Raw genomic sequence first — 17,244 nt, 5'->3', positions numbered from 1 at the left:
TAGGAAGAAATCAATGGGTATATCATATTGGGTGTCAATATGTAAGAGTGCTAGTTAATGCTTTTTTCGTCTATAGGCCTGAATAGTTCTATAGAAATCTAATGTTTATGTTCTTTTGCTTTGTCTGGAATGATTCAGAAGTCATACATAAAAGGGCTCTGCTGCTTGAAAGCGTGACACTTTTGATATATAGGCCATGAGGTAAGGTCTCTGTGATTGGATATGTCATGGCAAGCTTTTGAGGATAACAGTATCTCTGCATTTATTTATTTATATTCATAGACAATAACCCCCAGATCTTGGGTTAAAGGTTCTTTCCAAAATATGCTCAAGTATTTTGGAAGAAACATTTAAAGGATAGCCCCAAAATCACATTTTGTACCCAGCTGGCATAAGCGTTTGGGGCTCTAACTTTCAATTTCTGTCTGAAAAAAGCCACATTTTGAAATAATTTCCAAGAGCATCAAGGAAGAAATGCAAAATATTGCAAAATGTGCAGAACATGCATGGAAAGATTTTCCCTTTCCTTCTAAATTTTGCTTGGGGGAAAAAGTAGCTCCTAAAGACTCAAGGCTTGGTCTTATGACTGCAAATACCCCCAAATTTCCTCAATTGTGCCTCCTGTTATAAACCATGAAACCATAAAGACAATGAAGTTGTTATAGTTGCTAGGCCAAGATATCCCCTTCCCCCATGTTCTTTTCTTCCAGGGACAATATTCACAGTACCTTACTCCATTTTCACTTCATATAAAGTAGATGGAGAAAAATAAGAATCAGGCTCAAATTCTGATTAAAATTGGGAGATTATCACAGTATGTCCAGAACAAATGCCTGCAGCCTATGAAGAAAAACTATGGCACTCCTTGACACAAAGAAAGGCAAGAATTTAACGATTTCCAAAGATGGATTAGATGACAGGGGGAAATCATTTCAGTCATTGCCAGCTGATTATGCCAAACTCTGCTTCCACCTGCTACCATTTTGTGCTCACTATTTCACTGCACCACCATTTAGTGACTGGTGGGCCTCAGCAGTATTCAGCCATCTTAACTTGGCCCTCTCAAGACTACATAACTTAAGTAATCAATGGGGAATAAAGGCAGGGGGTGGCAGACAGAAAGAGAACTGAAATCCTACCAGCCACTCAGACAAGCTTTATCCAAGCAGACAACAGAGGTGGTACCAATATACCAGCTTCACACAAACATATGGGATATGACCTTTAATGATCCAAAATGGCCCAATAAATTTTGGCTACATAAAAGTGTGAATTTAAAGCATGAGTGCTCAAACAAGGTTACAGGGAGTGTAAGATTTCTGTTCTTTAAGCAACAGAGATGCTACAGGCATAGAAATGTTTTCATATGCATCTAAATGCATGAAAAATAAATGTGGAAACAAGGTGTGTGAGAGAGATAGAGGCACCGATTTCTGCCCTGGGCCAACACTGAAGAAAAAGGCTGGTGTCAGTATTTCTAACAGCAAGACAGCCATTCCCCACCCAAAAGTTCTCTCATTCCCACAAATCAATGGTTACTATAGCTGCATGTGTATAATTAGCCTGTGTAGATCAAATGGAGTGGGAAAAAATTAAGAAAGGTATATGTGTGTAACGTGGTGCTGTTGTTGTGGCAAGATCAAACACAGGAGAAGCTTCCTGTCCTTGCACTGTGGCACAAAGGTGTGCACGTTTGCCCTTCCTTCTTGCCCTCACTCCAGATGCTTCAAGTAGTGGTACCTTTAGCTACAGACTTAATCCGTTTCAGGGTGCCGTTTGCACCCCGAAAAGTCCGCAACTAGAGCGCCTCTTCCACGCATGTGTGCGGCGCAATCAAGCGCTGTTGCGCATGCACAAAGCGTGCAGATCACTTCTGTGCGTGGCGAACCTGGAAGTAAACACTTCCGGGTTTGCCGCGTTCATAAGCTGAAAGTCCGTAACAAGAGCGGAATGCAACTAGAAGTACCACTGTACTTGGGTCATGTAAAATGTAGTAATTTCTAATGTGGCTATTGCAGCAAAACGATTTTTTCTGGGCAGAGAAGGGGATACAGCTCCTTGCCAAGGGTACAAGGAACACATCTGGTGAGAAGCATATCAAATGTGTTATTATTCCTGGCTAAAGGTTATTCTCCAACGTGTTATTTTGGATAAAGCTGTGGAAATATTTGAAAAATCATTTAACAATTGCCCATTTTAAAAGCTGATACTTTCTTCCCCTTCACTGTTTTCAGGATATTTTCAGAGCAATTTTCAATAACTACCAGAGAATAATTGAAATTACATGTTACAGCTGTGTCTCCTTTATTTCATGTGCTCAGGAGGGATCTCTAGAAAACACCGGCGATTGGTGAAAATATACATTGTAAACCAAGTGATGGTAGGGCTAACCCCCAACAGTGAAGTTTAAGCAAAGTTCAGAGGCCACAGAGTTGTCCAGGTTCAATCCCTAACATCTATATCTAAAACAATCAGGTGGTATAAAAGGCGTATTCCTGTGATCTACAGGACTGTGGCTGCTTCTTGCAGTCCTCACTCAATCTGATAGAGGTCTGTTACCTTCTAGGCTCTCTTGATTTCTGCCTTTGCAAAGTGCTTCCTACCATATTTCCTTTAGTCTTTTATGTTCTTGTTTAACAAAAGATTTTTGCTTTCATTGAAAAGACTGGATGCTTTTGCAGGGCTCTGATTAGGCTTCCTTAGGATATATGTCTCGACTTGAGTTTATATAGCCTAAATCTTATAGGCAATATTCAATTAACAATTCCTTACACATATCCCTCATGTTCGATGAACACAAACATGTGTTTTACCATATATATGTAGAGTTATGTATTGTGTCACACACAGCAAGATACAAACATGCACAAAGGACAATCATGACATGCAAAGCAGTTCTGATGTGCAGTTTACTTCCTCTAAATATTTGAAGGATCTCTTGTTCAAAGATTCACTAAAATGGCTCACAGTAATGTTTAATTTCACCCTATGTAATTAACTTTATTCTACTGTGTTTCTATGCTGCTTTCCAAAGCTCAGCTAGTTTGCAAAAGTTCTCAGTGACAAAAATTCTTAAGAGTTATTTTAGTGACTGTTTTGCTACTTGCACATTCAGTTCTTTGACCATTCTGCATAAACAGTCATGTAATAAGGAAACAAAACTCAGACACATATCACTTGTACAGAACAGAATTCTATTTAATCTTGATCACATACTATGAAAAATTACACACCAATGAGCACAAACAACAGAATTAGTGTTCCTCCAAATATTTCCCCATCTGACACATCAACCACAATTATTTAACACTGAAAATACTGCACTGTGGAGTGGCGATAAAAAGCCCAACCAATGATGTCTGGCATTCTGATGCAGAGCTCACATGCATGCAAGCATATCGTCATTCACTTAAACTGGTTGACAAAGGTTTCTCCTCTAAAAGGAGACACCCAGTTACATAGCTCTGGAATGGGGGCAGCTATTTTTCCATAGAGTGCAGTGGTTCTGAATTCAGCTGACATTTACTAATTTGCTGGTCTGCAACTTTGTGAAGCAGAACAACAGGTGATTTCAAATAAACACTTGTTGCATGATGAACACTTCAAAACTTTGGGGCAGCTTAAACAGCATGTAGAGCTTACTATCTGCAATAAATTACCAAGACCCTTAATACCTTGGCTAGTCAAGGTATTGAAAGAGTATGGCAATAGCTGGATGACCATCTGGATGGAAGCTACATTATAATTTCTTCATCCTGTGATCACTGTCATGCTGTAAGTTTATAAGCAGTCAGTAATGAACCAATGCATCTGAACGCAAACTAAGTATTTCAGGAAATGTATCCTTTGTTAAAAGTAAGAACCCAATCATCCCCGCAAAGAAAAAATCATATTGTGTGTGTATGTGTGTATAGACAGACACACAAAACAAAATTCCATCTGTCACAGACAGTCAACCATAAACCATAGGTAAGCTTGCCCAATTTGGTTGTGTCCTGCACACGTTTAAACATAAAAATATAAAATAGCTGTCACTTTGGATGCTAGATCACTTTAATTGTGTTTTTGTGGCCTTCTTTTAATGCTGCTTTTCAAAGGCAAAAATCAAATATATACCTGGGAAAAAATTGAAAAAGAAAGCATTAACCTTCTCCTGTTTCAAAGATTTCTGTTCATAAACAACCAAATCTGACAACATATAACCATCTAATAGAGCTTAGAGCAAGGGTTGCCAATCTGAGGCCACTGGTGATAGGGCCTTGAAGAGTTCCAGTGGTGCTTCTGGGCTTTGGATTGCTCCCAATCTGACCCATTCCACCAACCTCACTCAGATACAGCCTATCAACTGATGCAAGGGCCTTGCACATTCAGGTGGTTGGGCGGGGGTTTAAATCCTAATTAAACATTTAGTTGGGAGGGGGAAAGAAGACACATGCAGGATGCCTGCAGTTCTCCTTCTCCTGTCTCTCTCCTTACTGCCAAGACCACTTCACTTTAGGTGGACCTGATCCAACTCGGAGTGATTTGGGGCTGCCCCAAACGTGATCGAGCCAAATTCTGGGTCAACCCAATTTGGTTCGGTATTTGGCCAGACACAGGGCACGGCTCTGTTTATAAGAGCTCTGGCAGCTATTATGAGCATCCAAAACCAAAAGGCAAGCAAAAAAATTATAGCACCAAAGCTGTCTGGCTATACCGAAAAGAAAAAATACTGGCCTGGTTCACACACCATGGTAAGCCAAATCACCAAACTGCAGATTCCCAGAGAGGAAGTTGTAGTCACTCCAACACCTGTCTGGTCCTTTGTGCTCCCATAGCAGCTAAACCAACATTTGGCTTACCATGTCATCTGAACTGGGGCTTGTGGTTAAACTCTAGCCTCGCTTACCACAAGCTCTACAGCCAAGAACAAATCTTGGTTAGCTAATAATTTTGCTACTAAATTTACTTTGTGATGTACTTGAGCTGAATGAAGTTGTGATCTAGAGGCATTTTTACATAGCAGCTATGTATCGCCCGTTTTTCCTGAAAACTCTGTACTTAGCAGATACCCTCATAAAAAGTTCCAGCTGGAGAAATTCTTACATTTTAAAAACAAACTAGCCTGACAGCTATAGAACAGGTTTGGGGGAATTAAATACAATACTGAACTATTATAGTAATATTTAAAATCAGTTATAGTACGTACTTGTTGCCTCCCATTCAGATTTACTCAGGGTTCCCTTGAAAGAAAGAAAATGTCACATTTACAGACAGCAAATTATTGTATACATTTTAAGCAATTAGCAGGAATCTCTCTCTCTCTCTCTCCAGGGACAAACTGTTCCTTCCTGCTGCAATATTTTAACGCGTAAGATATCAATAATAGTTTCAGATTTCAGAAAGCCAAAACATGCACCACTCTACTTCAGTATTCTCAATGAAAGGGAAATATCTGTTAGCACATTTAGAAGGTGATCAACCAGCGAGTTGAAGTATCTCACTGTAAAAGGGCAGGTTTATTATGTACTTAGCTATGCCTGATTGCACATTCAGGGAAGGAGACACATGAGTTTTTGTAATCAAGCAGTTTTTCTTTTATTTTAAGAATGCAAATGACTTGCATTAGTATGTTGTGGGCAGGCTGTCTAGTAAAGTTATATGTTAATAGCTTTTATAGATTAATTTGCAAAGCTGATACTATACGATTTTGAGCACCATAGATTATGACTATGGACTATCTCTTCAGAAATAAGTCTGCTGTAATTGCCAAAGTTCAGATGCCAAACAAAAGGGAATATAGCACATTTCTTTCTCCTTTCAAGGCTGAAAACTTTCAAAGCAACAATGAGAGGACACTTCCTGCACAGGCCTCCCTGCAGCTGCTCTAATGCCCAGAGAGACTAGTACTCAAGCGCATTAGAATGGCAATAGAAGTTTCATAATTCTGCAGAAACAAAAGAACAGAAATCCAGCAGCGCCATTGGTGGCCAGCATTTGTCACTACTTCTTGCTTCACAATGGCGCTATCAAGAAGGTATGCTCTTTTCCACTTAGCACATGGCCATCAATGATTTTCAGGGCACTATCCTGAGTTTTTCAGTTCCATGGACCCAACCCAACATGCATAAGCTTTGACAAGTGTTGAGACACAGAAGGCAAAGAGTGGGCTGCAAAGCAGCCTGATCTGCTCCAGAGACTGGATACTTGATACTTACAAGGGGTAACTTGGCTTTCCCGCCATTCTTAAGCATTTCTGCATGCTCATAGTCCTCTTTTTTATTTGAGACCAGCCTGGAACTTTCATCAGCAGGGTATTTCTGAAAAAAAACAGATTATACAGAATTACTGAAAATATAGCCAAGGGCTGGCAAACTAAAAAATACTGTTGTGTACCTTTCAGACACAAATTGTCTGTACTGATGCCTACTTTGCCCTTGAGCTAACAATGACAAAGAAATGAGGTATTTATACCCAGTCATAATAGCTCCAACTGTAAGCCCCCAAATACTATTTAGTAGTTGACCCAATGAAAGATGTATTCTGTGTCACCAACACTGTCACCTTGCATTCCACATTTAGAGCTCTGATTTATTGTATGATGAAACTCATAGGGGTTCACCTTGTGCTCCTAAGCATGCTCCATGCAATGGCCTGATCCAGACCTGCTTAGCTTCTGAAAGAAGTGTCCTCAGACCACAGCCTGGGATGTGTAAGACACAGATTCATACAAATCATCTAGTTCACAGCAAAAGAATCATTGATGGATGGCCATCCAACATCTGTTTAAAAACCTTGGCAGCTCATTATTGTTATTTATTGCAGAAGTAGGCCATTAGCACTACAATGAGCCGAAAGTTTTGAAATGGAGGAATTCAAAGTACAGTATATCAACTTAGAATTATGTTCTACAGATTATCAAAAAGACACTTCCAAGTGAGCATGTTTATAATAAATGAGAAATGTAACTGCAGTGTAATTGTCTGCACACTGATTGTACATTGACAGAACACACCAAGATATCAGGGTACGTGAAATAAAGCATACCTAACACAATCCCATTCAAATGAAATGTAAGATGGATAACTAGTATAGCCTAAGTAAACATATAAATTAACTTGTCTTAGAATTACTGCACAGTGTTTATCAAAAAGCAATGCAACAATTGACAAGGCTGTCAATTAGAACAAATCTGTCTATATGCATTTGAAAACTAACCTCCAATGCCAGCATTTGCTGCAAAAGAATTTTATGTTCTTCATTCTTAACCTTTTCTTCATAAAACTCCCGGAAAGTCTTTTTGTAGACTAGTTTCATGCCATACTTCTTGGCCATTCTAGGAAAAATAAATTTTGTTAGAAATATAAATGCTTAATTAGCACAAAACACAAATTATGAGTGATCATCAAAGCATCATTCAAATTTCCAAAAACTACTTCTGTGTCACAATACAAGATCATAAGAAACATTGCAACTCATCTAAATTCACCACTACTTAATGTGAACATGTGTTGTTTTTTTAAAAAAACTAGTAACAGTACTGTACATTTAAAATACGTATGTATTATCATATATACATACACAGTACAGCATGCATACACCTACTGATGCCCAACTATAACAGCAACCACACCCTGAAAGTGCAGCTCAGGGGGTTAGATATTCAATATTATAAGTTAGTTATGAAATGCTTAGGCATTGGCACCAATGCATACTTATATAGATCATGTCCTTGAAGTACAATGTGGACTGTGGCAATGTAGCCAAGCTATGGATACACTTTTAATAGGTTCAGGTGTGCCTTAGTAAACACAGACCAGAAAACAACCATTATAGTGGAAATAATAAGCAGGGGAGAAGAGGGAACCTGGCACAGAAAGGAAGCAAAACAGCTATGCAGTATAGAAGACAAAACTGGATACCATGGCCCTGTAGAACCAGGTATCATGGCTTTAACAAGATGCCAAGAAAAAGGAAGGCAGTTAAAAGGGAGGGCATGTCAGATTTTGTTCAAATATCTAGGATATGATGGACCAACCTCCAAATTACCACATTTTAGCTCAAGTGGCTAAAAGCTGACATAGCACTCCTCTAGCAACCATTTTTCATTTACACACACACACACACACACACAAAATAAAACATAAAAACTTACTCTACCAGCAATGGAAAATAGACCAGGAACTCTGGCACATTAACCACTCCTTCCAGGTTAAAATCATACTTGCAGCCAAACAAGGGGTAATCTCCTTTCTTCTGAAACTTCACTGTGTATATTTCATTCCCAAAAGAGTCTGTTTCTGAAGCTTCAAGGCGCTTTCTATGACAGCATAATAAAAATCGACATGGAATTAAAAACCCACAAAACCGTCTAACTCTTTTGTTGAAACATAACACAACAGTATGGGCCTGTTTACATATCTCTAACCTCACTAATGAAGTCAGATACAGTAAAACAATGATAAAATCCTATCCCAGGACTATTTAGAGCAATATATTAACTTCCTGTATATAATGTAACTTCAGTAATATGTATCTCCCTGATTCATTTTTATGAATTTAAATAACTGGAAAAAGATTAACCAAATATTTGGGCCAGTCAGATAATCTTGCTTTTAACTGCACCAGTGAGGTTGCTGGCCTTCTTCAGCTGACTTATGATAATACAGTGGTACCTTGGGTTACATACGCTTCAGGTTACAGGCTCCGCTAACCCAGAAATAGTACCTTAGGTTAAGAACTTTACTTCAGGATGAGAACAGAAATCATGCTCCTCCGATGGCGCAGCAGCAGGAAGCCCCATTAGCTAAAGTGATGCTTCAGGTTAAGAACAGTTTCAGGTTAAGAACGGACCTCCAGAACGAATTAAGTACGTAACCAGAGGTACAACTGTACTTCCAATATTTATGGCAGACCAAGATACTCTGTCCTGCCTGCCAGAATGCACATCTAGCTAAATTGCATATATTTGGACTAGGTAGTCAGGGGCCTTTGCATTTGCTGGCAAGTGAATTATTAGATAGTAGAATAAAATCTCCAGACTTATTGCAGACAAAAGATGGAAATTCAAGGAGAGGGCCTGGAATTTTCTTGAGGACGCCAGACTTTCTTTGTGGCTACAGTCTGGCAAAACCTATGGAGAAAGTTTATTCCTTTTCATGTCCTAACTGTTGTATTTTGAGGCAGGTGTGGGATGGAAAGTGTGGAAAAACTGCAGACAAGAGACCTAACAAACACTTGCAGGTGTATAAGGTGGGTGACTGTGCTATTCTAATGTATCAGTACAACATTAGTTCTTCCAAGATTCCTCAACAAGCTTACATGTGTAAATATGCTACACGAAGTCTAAAAAGTATCCACCCCCAATTATTTTCTAAAAACATCATTCATACATACTTACACAAGTTCATAGCTATCTGGAGTTGTGCCAATAAAATATCCTCCATGGCAAAGTCTTTCACAGGCATTTTTAAGCATCATATCAGCTTGTTCATATGTCTCAAAAGAATAATGATACACAAATTGACAACTGCAAATGTCAAAGTGGATGTTTCGATCATTGTACTTTTTGGAGAGAAGTTCCTAAGACAAACAGAAGAGAATTGTTTATTTTTCTGTTAGGAAAAAATTGGGGCGGGAAAACAATTGCATTGTTCCAGTATGCTTACCACAAAAACACAGTTTTTTAATCTAGGAGGCACAAACCTAAAGTCGTCTGATTATTTTTCTGCTCTTTTCAACTGACAACCTGCAAGTTAAATCACCGCAACCCATTATATTTTCCTATCTCCAATGTTAGCAACTAAAAACTAAAACTAAAAATATTTCTTGCTGGAAAGAAAACACCAATATTGGAGATAAATTATTTTTAGGCAAAAAACTGCAATACAGCACATAAAAGAATAGTTACACTAACTTATTTAGAGTTCCTGATAAAGTGACCCTATCAAAGAAGTAATACTTTCATGCAGACCTTGTCTTTTTAACTATGCAATCATGTAGAAAATAATACAATGGCTGGATTACTTCAACACATTTGTTTTCTAACCTTTCCCTTCATTTACATTTTAGACACCCACCATTAATTTTTAAAAACATGGAATAACTATACCTTTGTGCTGTCAGCAGTTATAAATTCTGCACTAAATATTCTCTCATTTTGACGACCACGGTTTTTCATATCATAATACCGCGATTCACACTGTTGTACGGAAACATCAGCAATATCTATTTTTAAAAAACGCATAATCAAAAAAATCTTCAGAAAGCTGTAAAGCAGGAGAAGGCAAGTATATAATTGAAGGCTAAAAGTATTTTATTTGGCAACTGCTTATCACAACTACTCAGAGATCTGCATAGGGTATGCTAAAAAATCACTGTACATAACCAAAACACTCAGGAAACAAAGAAAAGCATTTGCACCTTATGTACAAAAAGATTTCATAATTTAATATTAAATATTTACATGAGGAAGAGATGCGTATTTTTCTTAAAACTAGAGCTGTGTCACATTCTTGGCTTAACTCAAAAGTTTTTAATTTTTTTAAAAAATGATTTAGTACACTGCTTTTTTGTAACATGACAACTTTCAATTTGAATTCTTAATGCTGTGAAGAAAATGACTATCAGTAATTTTATTCTGACCATAAAAAACTTTTTAAGAATGCTTACCTAACACAACTATTTACATGTTTTTGAAAACAAAAAGGAGGCTGTGCTGCCATCTCTAGGTCAATACTGGGATTGCTTTTTACCATTTATTGTTAGTGAGCTAAAGGAAATAATCATGTCAGCTACACTAAGCAGGCAGTGAATACAAATATAAGGGGTGACAGCCTTGGAAAACCCTAATTTAGACTTTTGAATAGCTGCAGAAAAGTATTCCTGAAAGCAATAAACAACCATATCTGAACAAAAGACTTGAAAACCACTCTGAACACTGCAACTTCGTCTTTCAGAATTAAAGAACTCTCAGCAAGCTATTTGAGTAGATGCCTTCACAGATAAAGTTTTACATTAAATCTGAAGACAACCCCAGGAGCCATCTCAATTAAGTAATTTGCAGAGTGAATTTTTACTAAAAATAGCGCTTGCCATACCACAAGATATAATAATTGTAAAATACCTGAACTTAAAAAGGACAAGCAGCTCAAGCCAAAACAATGAAGAATTCAAGCTGCAATCACATTAAATGAAATAGCAACTTGCAAAGGTCAAGCCCTGGAATGCGTATCTAGCATAGGTAAAGGTAAAGGTAAAGGTACCCCTGCCCGTACGGGCCAGTCTTGACAGACTCTGGGGTTGTGCGCCCATCTCACTCAAGAGGCCAGGGGCCAGCGCTGTCCGGAGACACTCCCGGGTCACGTGGCCAGCGTGACATCGCTGCTCTGGCGAGCCAGAGCTGCACACGGAAACGCCGTTTACCTTCCCGCTGGTAAGCGGTCCCTATTTATCTACTTGCACCCGGAGGTGCTTTCGAACTGCTAGGTTGGCAGGCGCTGGGACCGAGCAGCGGGAGCGCACCCCGCCGCAGGGATTCGAACCGCCGACCTTTCGATCGGCAAGTCCTAGGCGCTGAGGCTTTAACCCACAGCGCCACCTGCGTCCTAGCATAGAGACAGAGCAAATTGGTAAGGGATGGAGGGGACATTCTGTTTTTTATTGTTTCTGTATAACTTTTTGTAACTTGCTATGAAAATACAGTACTGGAATGCTAACAGCTAAATTAAAAGCAATTGCAGAGTTTTTCAACGTAAGCAGATGACATATGATATATCATATACCATATATGGCATCAATGCTGAACATGTGGCCCTCCATATGCTATTGAACTACAATTTCCATATATAATATTCTTAGGGCAACAGGTTGGCAAAGCCTGGCTAATGGCATTGCAGACCAGTTCTGCTAAATAGTTGGAACTGAAATAACAGTTTATGCATTTCCAAATATTAAGTGATTCAGTGTTTAAATCAAGTTCCTTGCGAAGAAGATACAGAACAAAATGAAACTGCCAAACCCTTAAGATAATCCATGAAGTCTCTGGTCCATGTATCCTTACCATGGCAAGGCTGGTAGGTTCAGGCAAGCAGCAGGACTCTTCTATGGAGGTACCCATATACCGGAAGAAACTTGGCTTCCAATGTGAATTTTTAGTTGCTAAAAAATTGAGTTTTATGAATAATAAACCCATATCAAATTTGCCTTCTTACCTGTACACACAAGCCTACTAATTCTGCCTTTTCTCCATTTTAGCAAGTCCCCACCTTTGCCACATCCCAAGTCTAAAACTGCAATGCTTTGCTTTCTTTGCCGCACCCTCTCAAGAAATTCACCTAGGAAAGAAAAGACACATAAAATCTTTAGCATAAATAAAAAAATACATCTATTGTGCATTTCCTTTTGTAATTCTGGGAGTTTTACCATCTCATGAGTAACTTAAACAAAAAGTTGCACTCCACTAAAAGCAAAGAAAATTCATTTGTCTAAGATAAATTTAAAATGTAAGCATGGAAAAGGCATTTACAATACTATCCTATGCATGCCTATTCAGAAATAAGTCCTGCTGAATTCACTGGAACTTATTCCCAGGTAAATGTATAGGTTTGGCATCTATTTTTTGTTATCTCTTAAAGAAAAAATACTGTAGTTTAGCTCACAATAATTTTGCAATTACAAGTTCATAGCACTTAAAACTGAGAGCCAGAGACCCCAATAGATGTAGGAAATACATATCTAAATATAGTGTAATTATTTTATTTATTACTACATTCATATGCCTTCTCAAGGTGACAGCCATGGTTTTCTTCATTTTATCCTAACAACACTGTGAGGCAGGTTAAGCTTAGAGAAAGTGGCTAGCTCATATCATCCAGTAAACCCCAGGCCCTAGTGCAACACTCAATCATAGAATTCACTCAAATCACTCAAACAATAAATTAGTATTACATTAAGGAGTACTGTACAGAGTAAACGTGTTAACATTATAATGGTTCTTTTGCTTTAGATATTAGGTTTCATATTTGGGATTCAAAAATCAAGTGCAAGATCTGACCCACCATACCTAACTGTACTACTAACGTACCGTATTTTTCACACCATAGGACGCACCGGACAATAGGACGCACCGGACAATAGGACGCACCTTGTTTTAGAGCGGGGAGAACAAGAAAAAAAAATCTCCCCCTCTCTGCCCAGCGCCCCTTCAGTGAAGCAGCAGGAGGCGCTGCGCAGAGAGAGGGAGAATTTCCCCCCTCTTGTTTTCCCGCTCTAAAACAAGGTGCGTCCTATTCAGGCGGCTACCTTGGAAGCCTGGAGAGCGAGAGGGGTCGGTGCACACCGACCCCTCTCGCTCTCCAGGCTTCAGGTTCCTTTCGACCTGCTCTTTGGGGCTGGCGGGGGGAAGCCCACCACCAGCCCCAAAGAGCAGGTCAGGGAGCAGCGGAAAGGCGCAGTGGAGAGGCTGCTGCCATAGTCGCGCGTCACCTCTCCAGCTGGGAGAGGGTCGCGGGGGGCTTCTTTAGCCCCGCGCGCTCTCCTGGCTGGAGAGGTGACGTGCGGCTATAGAGGCTCCTGCCATAGCCACGCGTCACCTCTCCAGCCGGGAGAGGGTCGCGGGGCTATGGCGTCTTCGCTCCATAGGACGCACACACATTTCCCCTTCATTTTTGAAAGCGAAAAATACAGTAGCTTTTTCTTCAATCCCAACAAAGTAGAATCTGAAAATATGAATACACTAGAAGTATATATATTTCAAAAAATATAGCCATACCAATGAGCACACTCTTTATCCAGTTGTTAAAATTCCGAAGATAGAAAATGCGACTCATACTACGCTGTTCCAATCCAACTTCTTCAAGCTTATTATAATGTGCTGCTACAGTTTCAGTATGCTGCACAAGAACATCAAATAAAAGATAAAGTGAAAAATATGAGGCTTTATATGCATTGATTTGCTACTTAGTGGTAGCATTATGTGCTATGAACAGCACATTATGCATTATGAACAGTACAAAAAAATAAGCTTTATACAAACATAAAACAACACCACCACTGATATGTAGGTAGAGTATCTGGTTTTGATGTAGAAATCTAGAATGAAAACACTTGGTAAATAAGAACGTTACTAGATGATCAACAAATTATTGTACTTAAAAAACCTTAGAAATGCTGTAACTTAAATAACCTTGAAAAGTTAATAGTACTATAAAAATAATAGCATGCAACTAATTAGATTACCTTGAACTCTGTCCAGCTTTTTCCAGCTTCCTACCCCACCCAGAAGGATTTTTTTTTAGGAATAAACATATAAAAGTACTGTTTCATACAAAATTCCTATGATTAAACAGCACATAGGGCGAGATCCAATGTAGCACAAGCAGGAGTTGACCTATGCAGTGAAACTTTTCCTTTCACCCACTTCCTGCTGGGTGCGCTCCCAAAATCTGCTCCCAAGGGTTGGAGGAACCTTCCCAAAATCTGTTTTAGAACTTGTAGATACCCAGCTGGAGAACCAAGAAGAGAAACTGCAAGTCCAATCATGCAAGCAAGCAGTCTTGACAGGAGATCATCCATATGTTCAGTCTGCATGCCATTAAGACAAATTTAATCATTTATTGTGAACATAAAGATTGCTCCTGCTTTACTCTCCATCTGTGTGATCAAAGAATTATGAATCCTAGTTTAGCATTACAACCTATCAAACCTTAGCTTCACATGCAATCCATACAGCAAGAATAAGATAGTCAGCTCAGATGTAATGCTAAGTCAGGAGTCACAATTTGTTTCTTGTACCAGGAAGAGCCAAGCAGGAGCCATTTGACTATGATTTGTCATGACACATGAATGCAAACAAAGACGAAGTCTGTAGGAAGCCTGTGACCCATTAGATGATGTTGGACTCCAACTCCCTTCAGCCCCAAGCATAGCCAATAAGGGACTATGGAAACTGTAGTCCAAAAACATCCAGAAAAATAAGGAAACACATCCCTGGATTAAGGAAATAAAGAGTAGCTATTTTTTCCCCTATTAGTGCTGCTACAGTTCAAGAATAAAGACTGAACTGCTATGGAAACACTTACTCTTTTCTTTGTTGGGCTTTGGTCAAGATCAGGATCCCCTCTTCTTTTTCTTGCTCTCCTGCTGTCCACAGCACTGACATCTCCCTTTTCAGTTGTGTCACAATATTCTTTATTTATTGCTGCTTTATTTTCTTCCACCGTGACAGCAGGCTTTATCTCTAGGTCTGAGGAAGCATCTCTCTTTGCTTCTTCAACCAAGTTCTTTCCAGCTTCTGGAACCCCCAAACTGGCTGTGCCAGTAACACTAGCCTGTGGAAAGAGAGTCATGTTGGTATTAAAGAAAAAATCCTTAGCTCAATCTGTATATAAAGTTGATGACCTTGATCAATGTGTGTTACAACTAAACAGACATTTTCTGCCTACAGTGCACAAATGCTTAAAAGAGAAAAAGGCTTCAAAATTGCTGTTTGAAACACTCACCATTTTATCTGCAGGAACCTCTTCAGATTCAGATTCAAATTTCATCTTTTTCAGTCTTTTGTCATCAAGAGCACTCCCATCTCCCTTATCTTCATCACATGTACTAGAAGTTTTACCATCATTTGCTATGATAGGGGAATCAGCCTTTGAGTCCTTATCAGTTGCGCTATCAGCTTCTTCAAATTTCTTTCTTTTTTTCTTTCCGCTGTCTAGTAACTCAGCCATGCTTCCAATAAATATTATTGTGTTATAAATATCTGCAAACAGAAAGTTATATTTTTTTCTGTTGTAAGACAAGTCTTCAGACCCCCACTCTGTTATAATTGATATAATTAACATGATAAACCGGATGTGGTCATGGTTTTACACTGCATGTTAAATGGAGTTCTTGTTATGTTTAAAATCGGAATGCTAAAATGTGCTCATTTGTGCCTAACTTTATTTTGAATCCCAAGATGTTTAAATCTTTTTATATATATAAAAACATCATTTGTGTATTGAGCCTCTTTGTCGAAAGACAAAGACTCAAGACAAAGGCAAAGTCGAAAGACAAAGACTCAAGGTGGCATTTACATTTTCCATGAGAAAACTAAAATAGTTCATGGAAATATCTACTGTACTTAAAGCATCTATCTCAGCAATCCAAACTTCTTCCCACAAAGCCCTTGGCCAAGACACACAGGCTGTTTAGCAATATGTATTATTATGCTCTCTTGTGTATTTTCCTATCTTCCAATATGGTCTATTCCATTACTGTGTCCCCCACCTAGTATTATTGTGACCACTGAGCAGCTGGGGGAGGTTGACCATAACTTCCATACAAACTCCTATTTATTATTTTTTGTATGCGTGCAAACGTGGGGGGTCCCTGAGGCTGCTCATCTCTTTTTGTTTCGGTGGTCCGTTTTGTCTACAATCCCGCGAGCGCCCCTCAGTTGAGTTTGCCATTAAAGGGAACGACCACCTCCACACCCCAAACAATGCCATGCACGCCTACTCGAAAAGGGCGGGGAAGGCCCGCTGTGCTCAAGGAGATAACTCCCAGCAAAAATCACGTTCAGACTAAAGACTGCCTAAGTTTCCTGGGAACCAGGCCATAGCAGAAGTAAGCAGCCCTTCACTTCGCTCTGAACCGAGGTTTGAAACCGCAGCTCCGGAGCGCATTTTGAGCGCGAGCAAAAACTACGGGCCCCGCAACGCAGGGCTGTCGGGCCCAACAGCTACAGGCGCTCCCTTCGCGGGTCCCATTGCGTGGAAACCTCCCGCCCCCGATTCCAGAGGCCTCTCACACACCAGGATGAAGGGAGAGGCGAGAAAGAGGCCCGTTATTATTATTCAAATAGCCACAACTCTTCCCCTCCCCCACCACCGACCGTTTCTCCTATAAGGCCTCAGAAAAACGAAGCGGTGCGAGGAGGCGGCGACGGCGTAGGCCCAAACTTACGCCCGGCACAGCGCGCCTAACTCTGCCCGGCCACGAGGACGCCGCCGACGCCTCTCCGCCCCGAACCTCAGACCTTGCGAGCGGCCGCGCTGCGCAGCCACCTTCCTCGCCCGCCAAAGTTGAGTTTTTCTACCGTCCCGCTCTCAGGAAACGAGGCGCAGTTTTGCATCCGGGTCACCCACGCGCGCCTTCCTCCTCCTTCGTAAGAAGTGGGCGGGCGCGCCTACTTAGGCGTACGTGCCAAGCGTGCCTCCCTTCGCTTGCCACCAAGACGCAGCAAGAAATGCGGCTGGCCGGGAAGGACTACAAGCCCCAGAGGTA

General features: G+C 40.0%; 1 protein-coding gene across 2 annotated transcripts; it reads right to left on the bottom strand.

Annotated features, from left to right (window-relative positions):
• Nucleotides 1-3,177: 3,177 nt before the first annotated feature.
• RNMT (RNA guanine-7 methyltransferase) lies at nt 3,178-17,232 on the bottom strand. 2 transcript variants are annotated; one of them, XM_083746969.1, is made up of 12 exons: nt 17,034-17,232; nt 15,480-15,736; nt 15,060-15,308; nt 13,751-13,871; nt 12,192-12,314; nt 10,091-10,206; nt 9,380-9,561; nt 8,135-8,299; nt 7,198-7,315; nt 6,198-6,299; nt 5,189-5,222; nt 3,178-4,116 (listed from the first exon to the last, which is right to left on the bottom strand). In XM_083746969.1, the coding sequence occupies exons 2-12, from the start codon at nt 15,702-15,704 to the stop codon at nt 4,079-4,081; spliced, it is 1,473 nt and encodes a 490-aa protein (XP_083603095.1). In that variant the 5' UTR covers nt 15,705-15,736; nt 17,034-17,232; the 3' UTR covers nt 3,178-4,078. The 2 variants fall into 2 exon arrangements, with proteins under 2 accessions (XP_083603095.1, XP_083603096.1); XM_083746970.1 differs by having other exon boundaries at nt 16,924-17,070.
• Nucleotides 17,233-17,244: the final 12 nt, after the last annotated feature.

Source organism: Podarcis gaigeae, assembly GCF_964106915.1.
Source record: "Podarcis gaigeae genome assembly, chromosome: 7".
In the NCBI taxonomy this organism is placed as follows: domain Eukaryota; kingdom Metazoa; phylum Chordata; class Lepidosauria; order Squamata; family Lacertidae; genus Podarcis; species Podarcis gaigeae.
Note: the sequence above shows the minus strand (reverse complement) of the source record. Positions and strands in the feature narration are given on the sequence as shown.

Excerpts from the sequence above, each read along its gene's own strand:
- RNMT (XM_083746969.1), bottom strand. The coding sequence starts at position 15,704 with ATGGCTGAGTTACTAGACAGCGGAAAGAAAAAAAGAAAGAAATTTGAA. Across the intron at positions 5,223-6,197 it reads GGAAAGCCAAGTTACCCCTT|GGAACCCTGAGTAAATCTGA; the intron begins GTAAGTATCAAG and ends CTTTCTTTCAAG. Across the intron at positions 4,117-5,188 it reads ATCTGAATGGGAGGCAACAA|GTATATATTTGATTTTTGCC; the intron begins GTACGTACTATA and ends ATTTTTTCCCAG.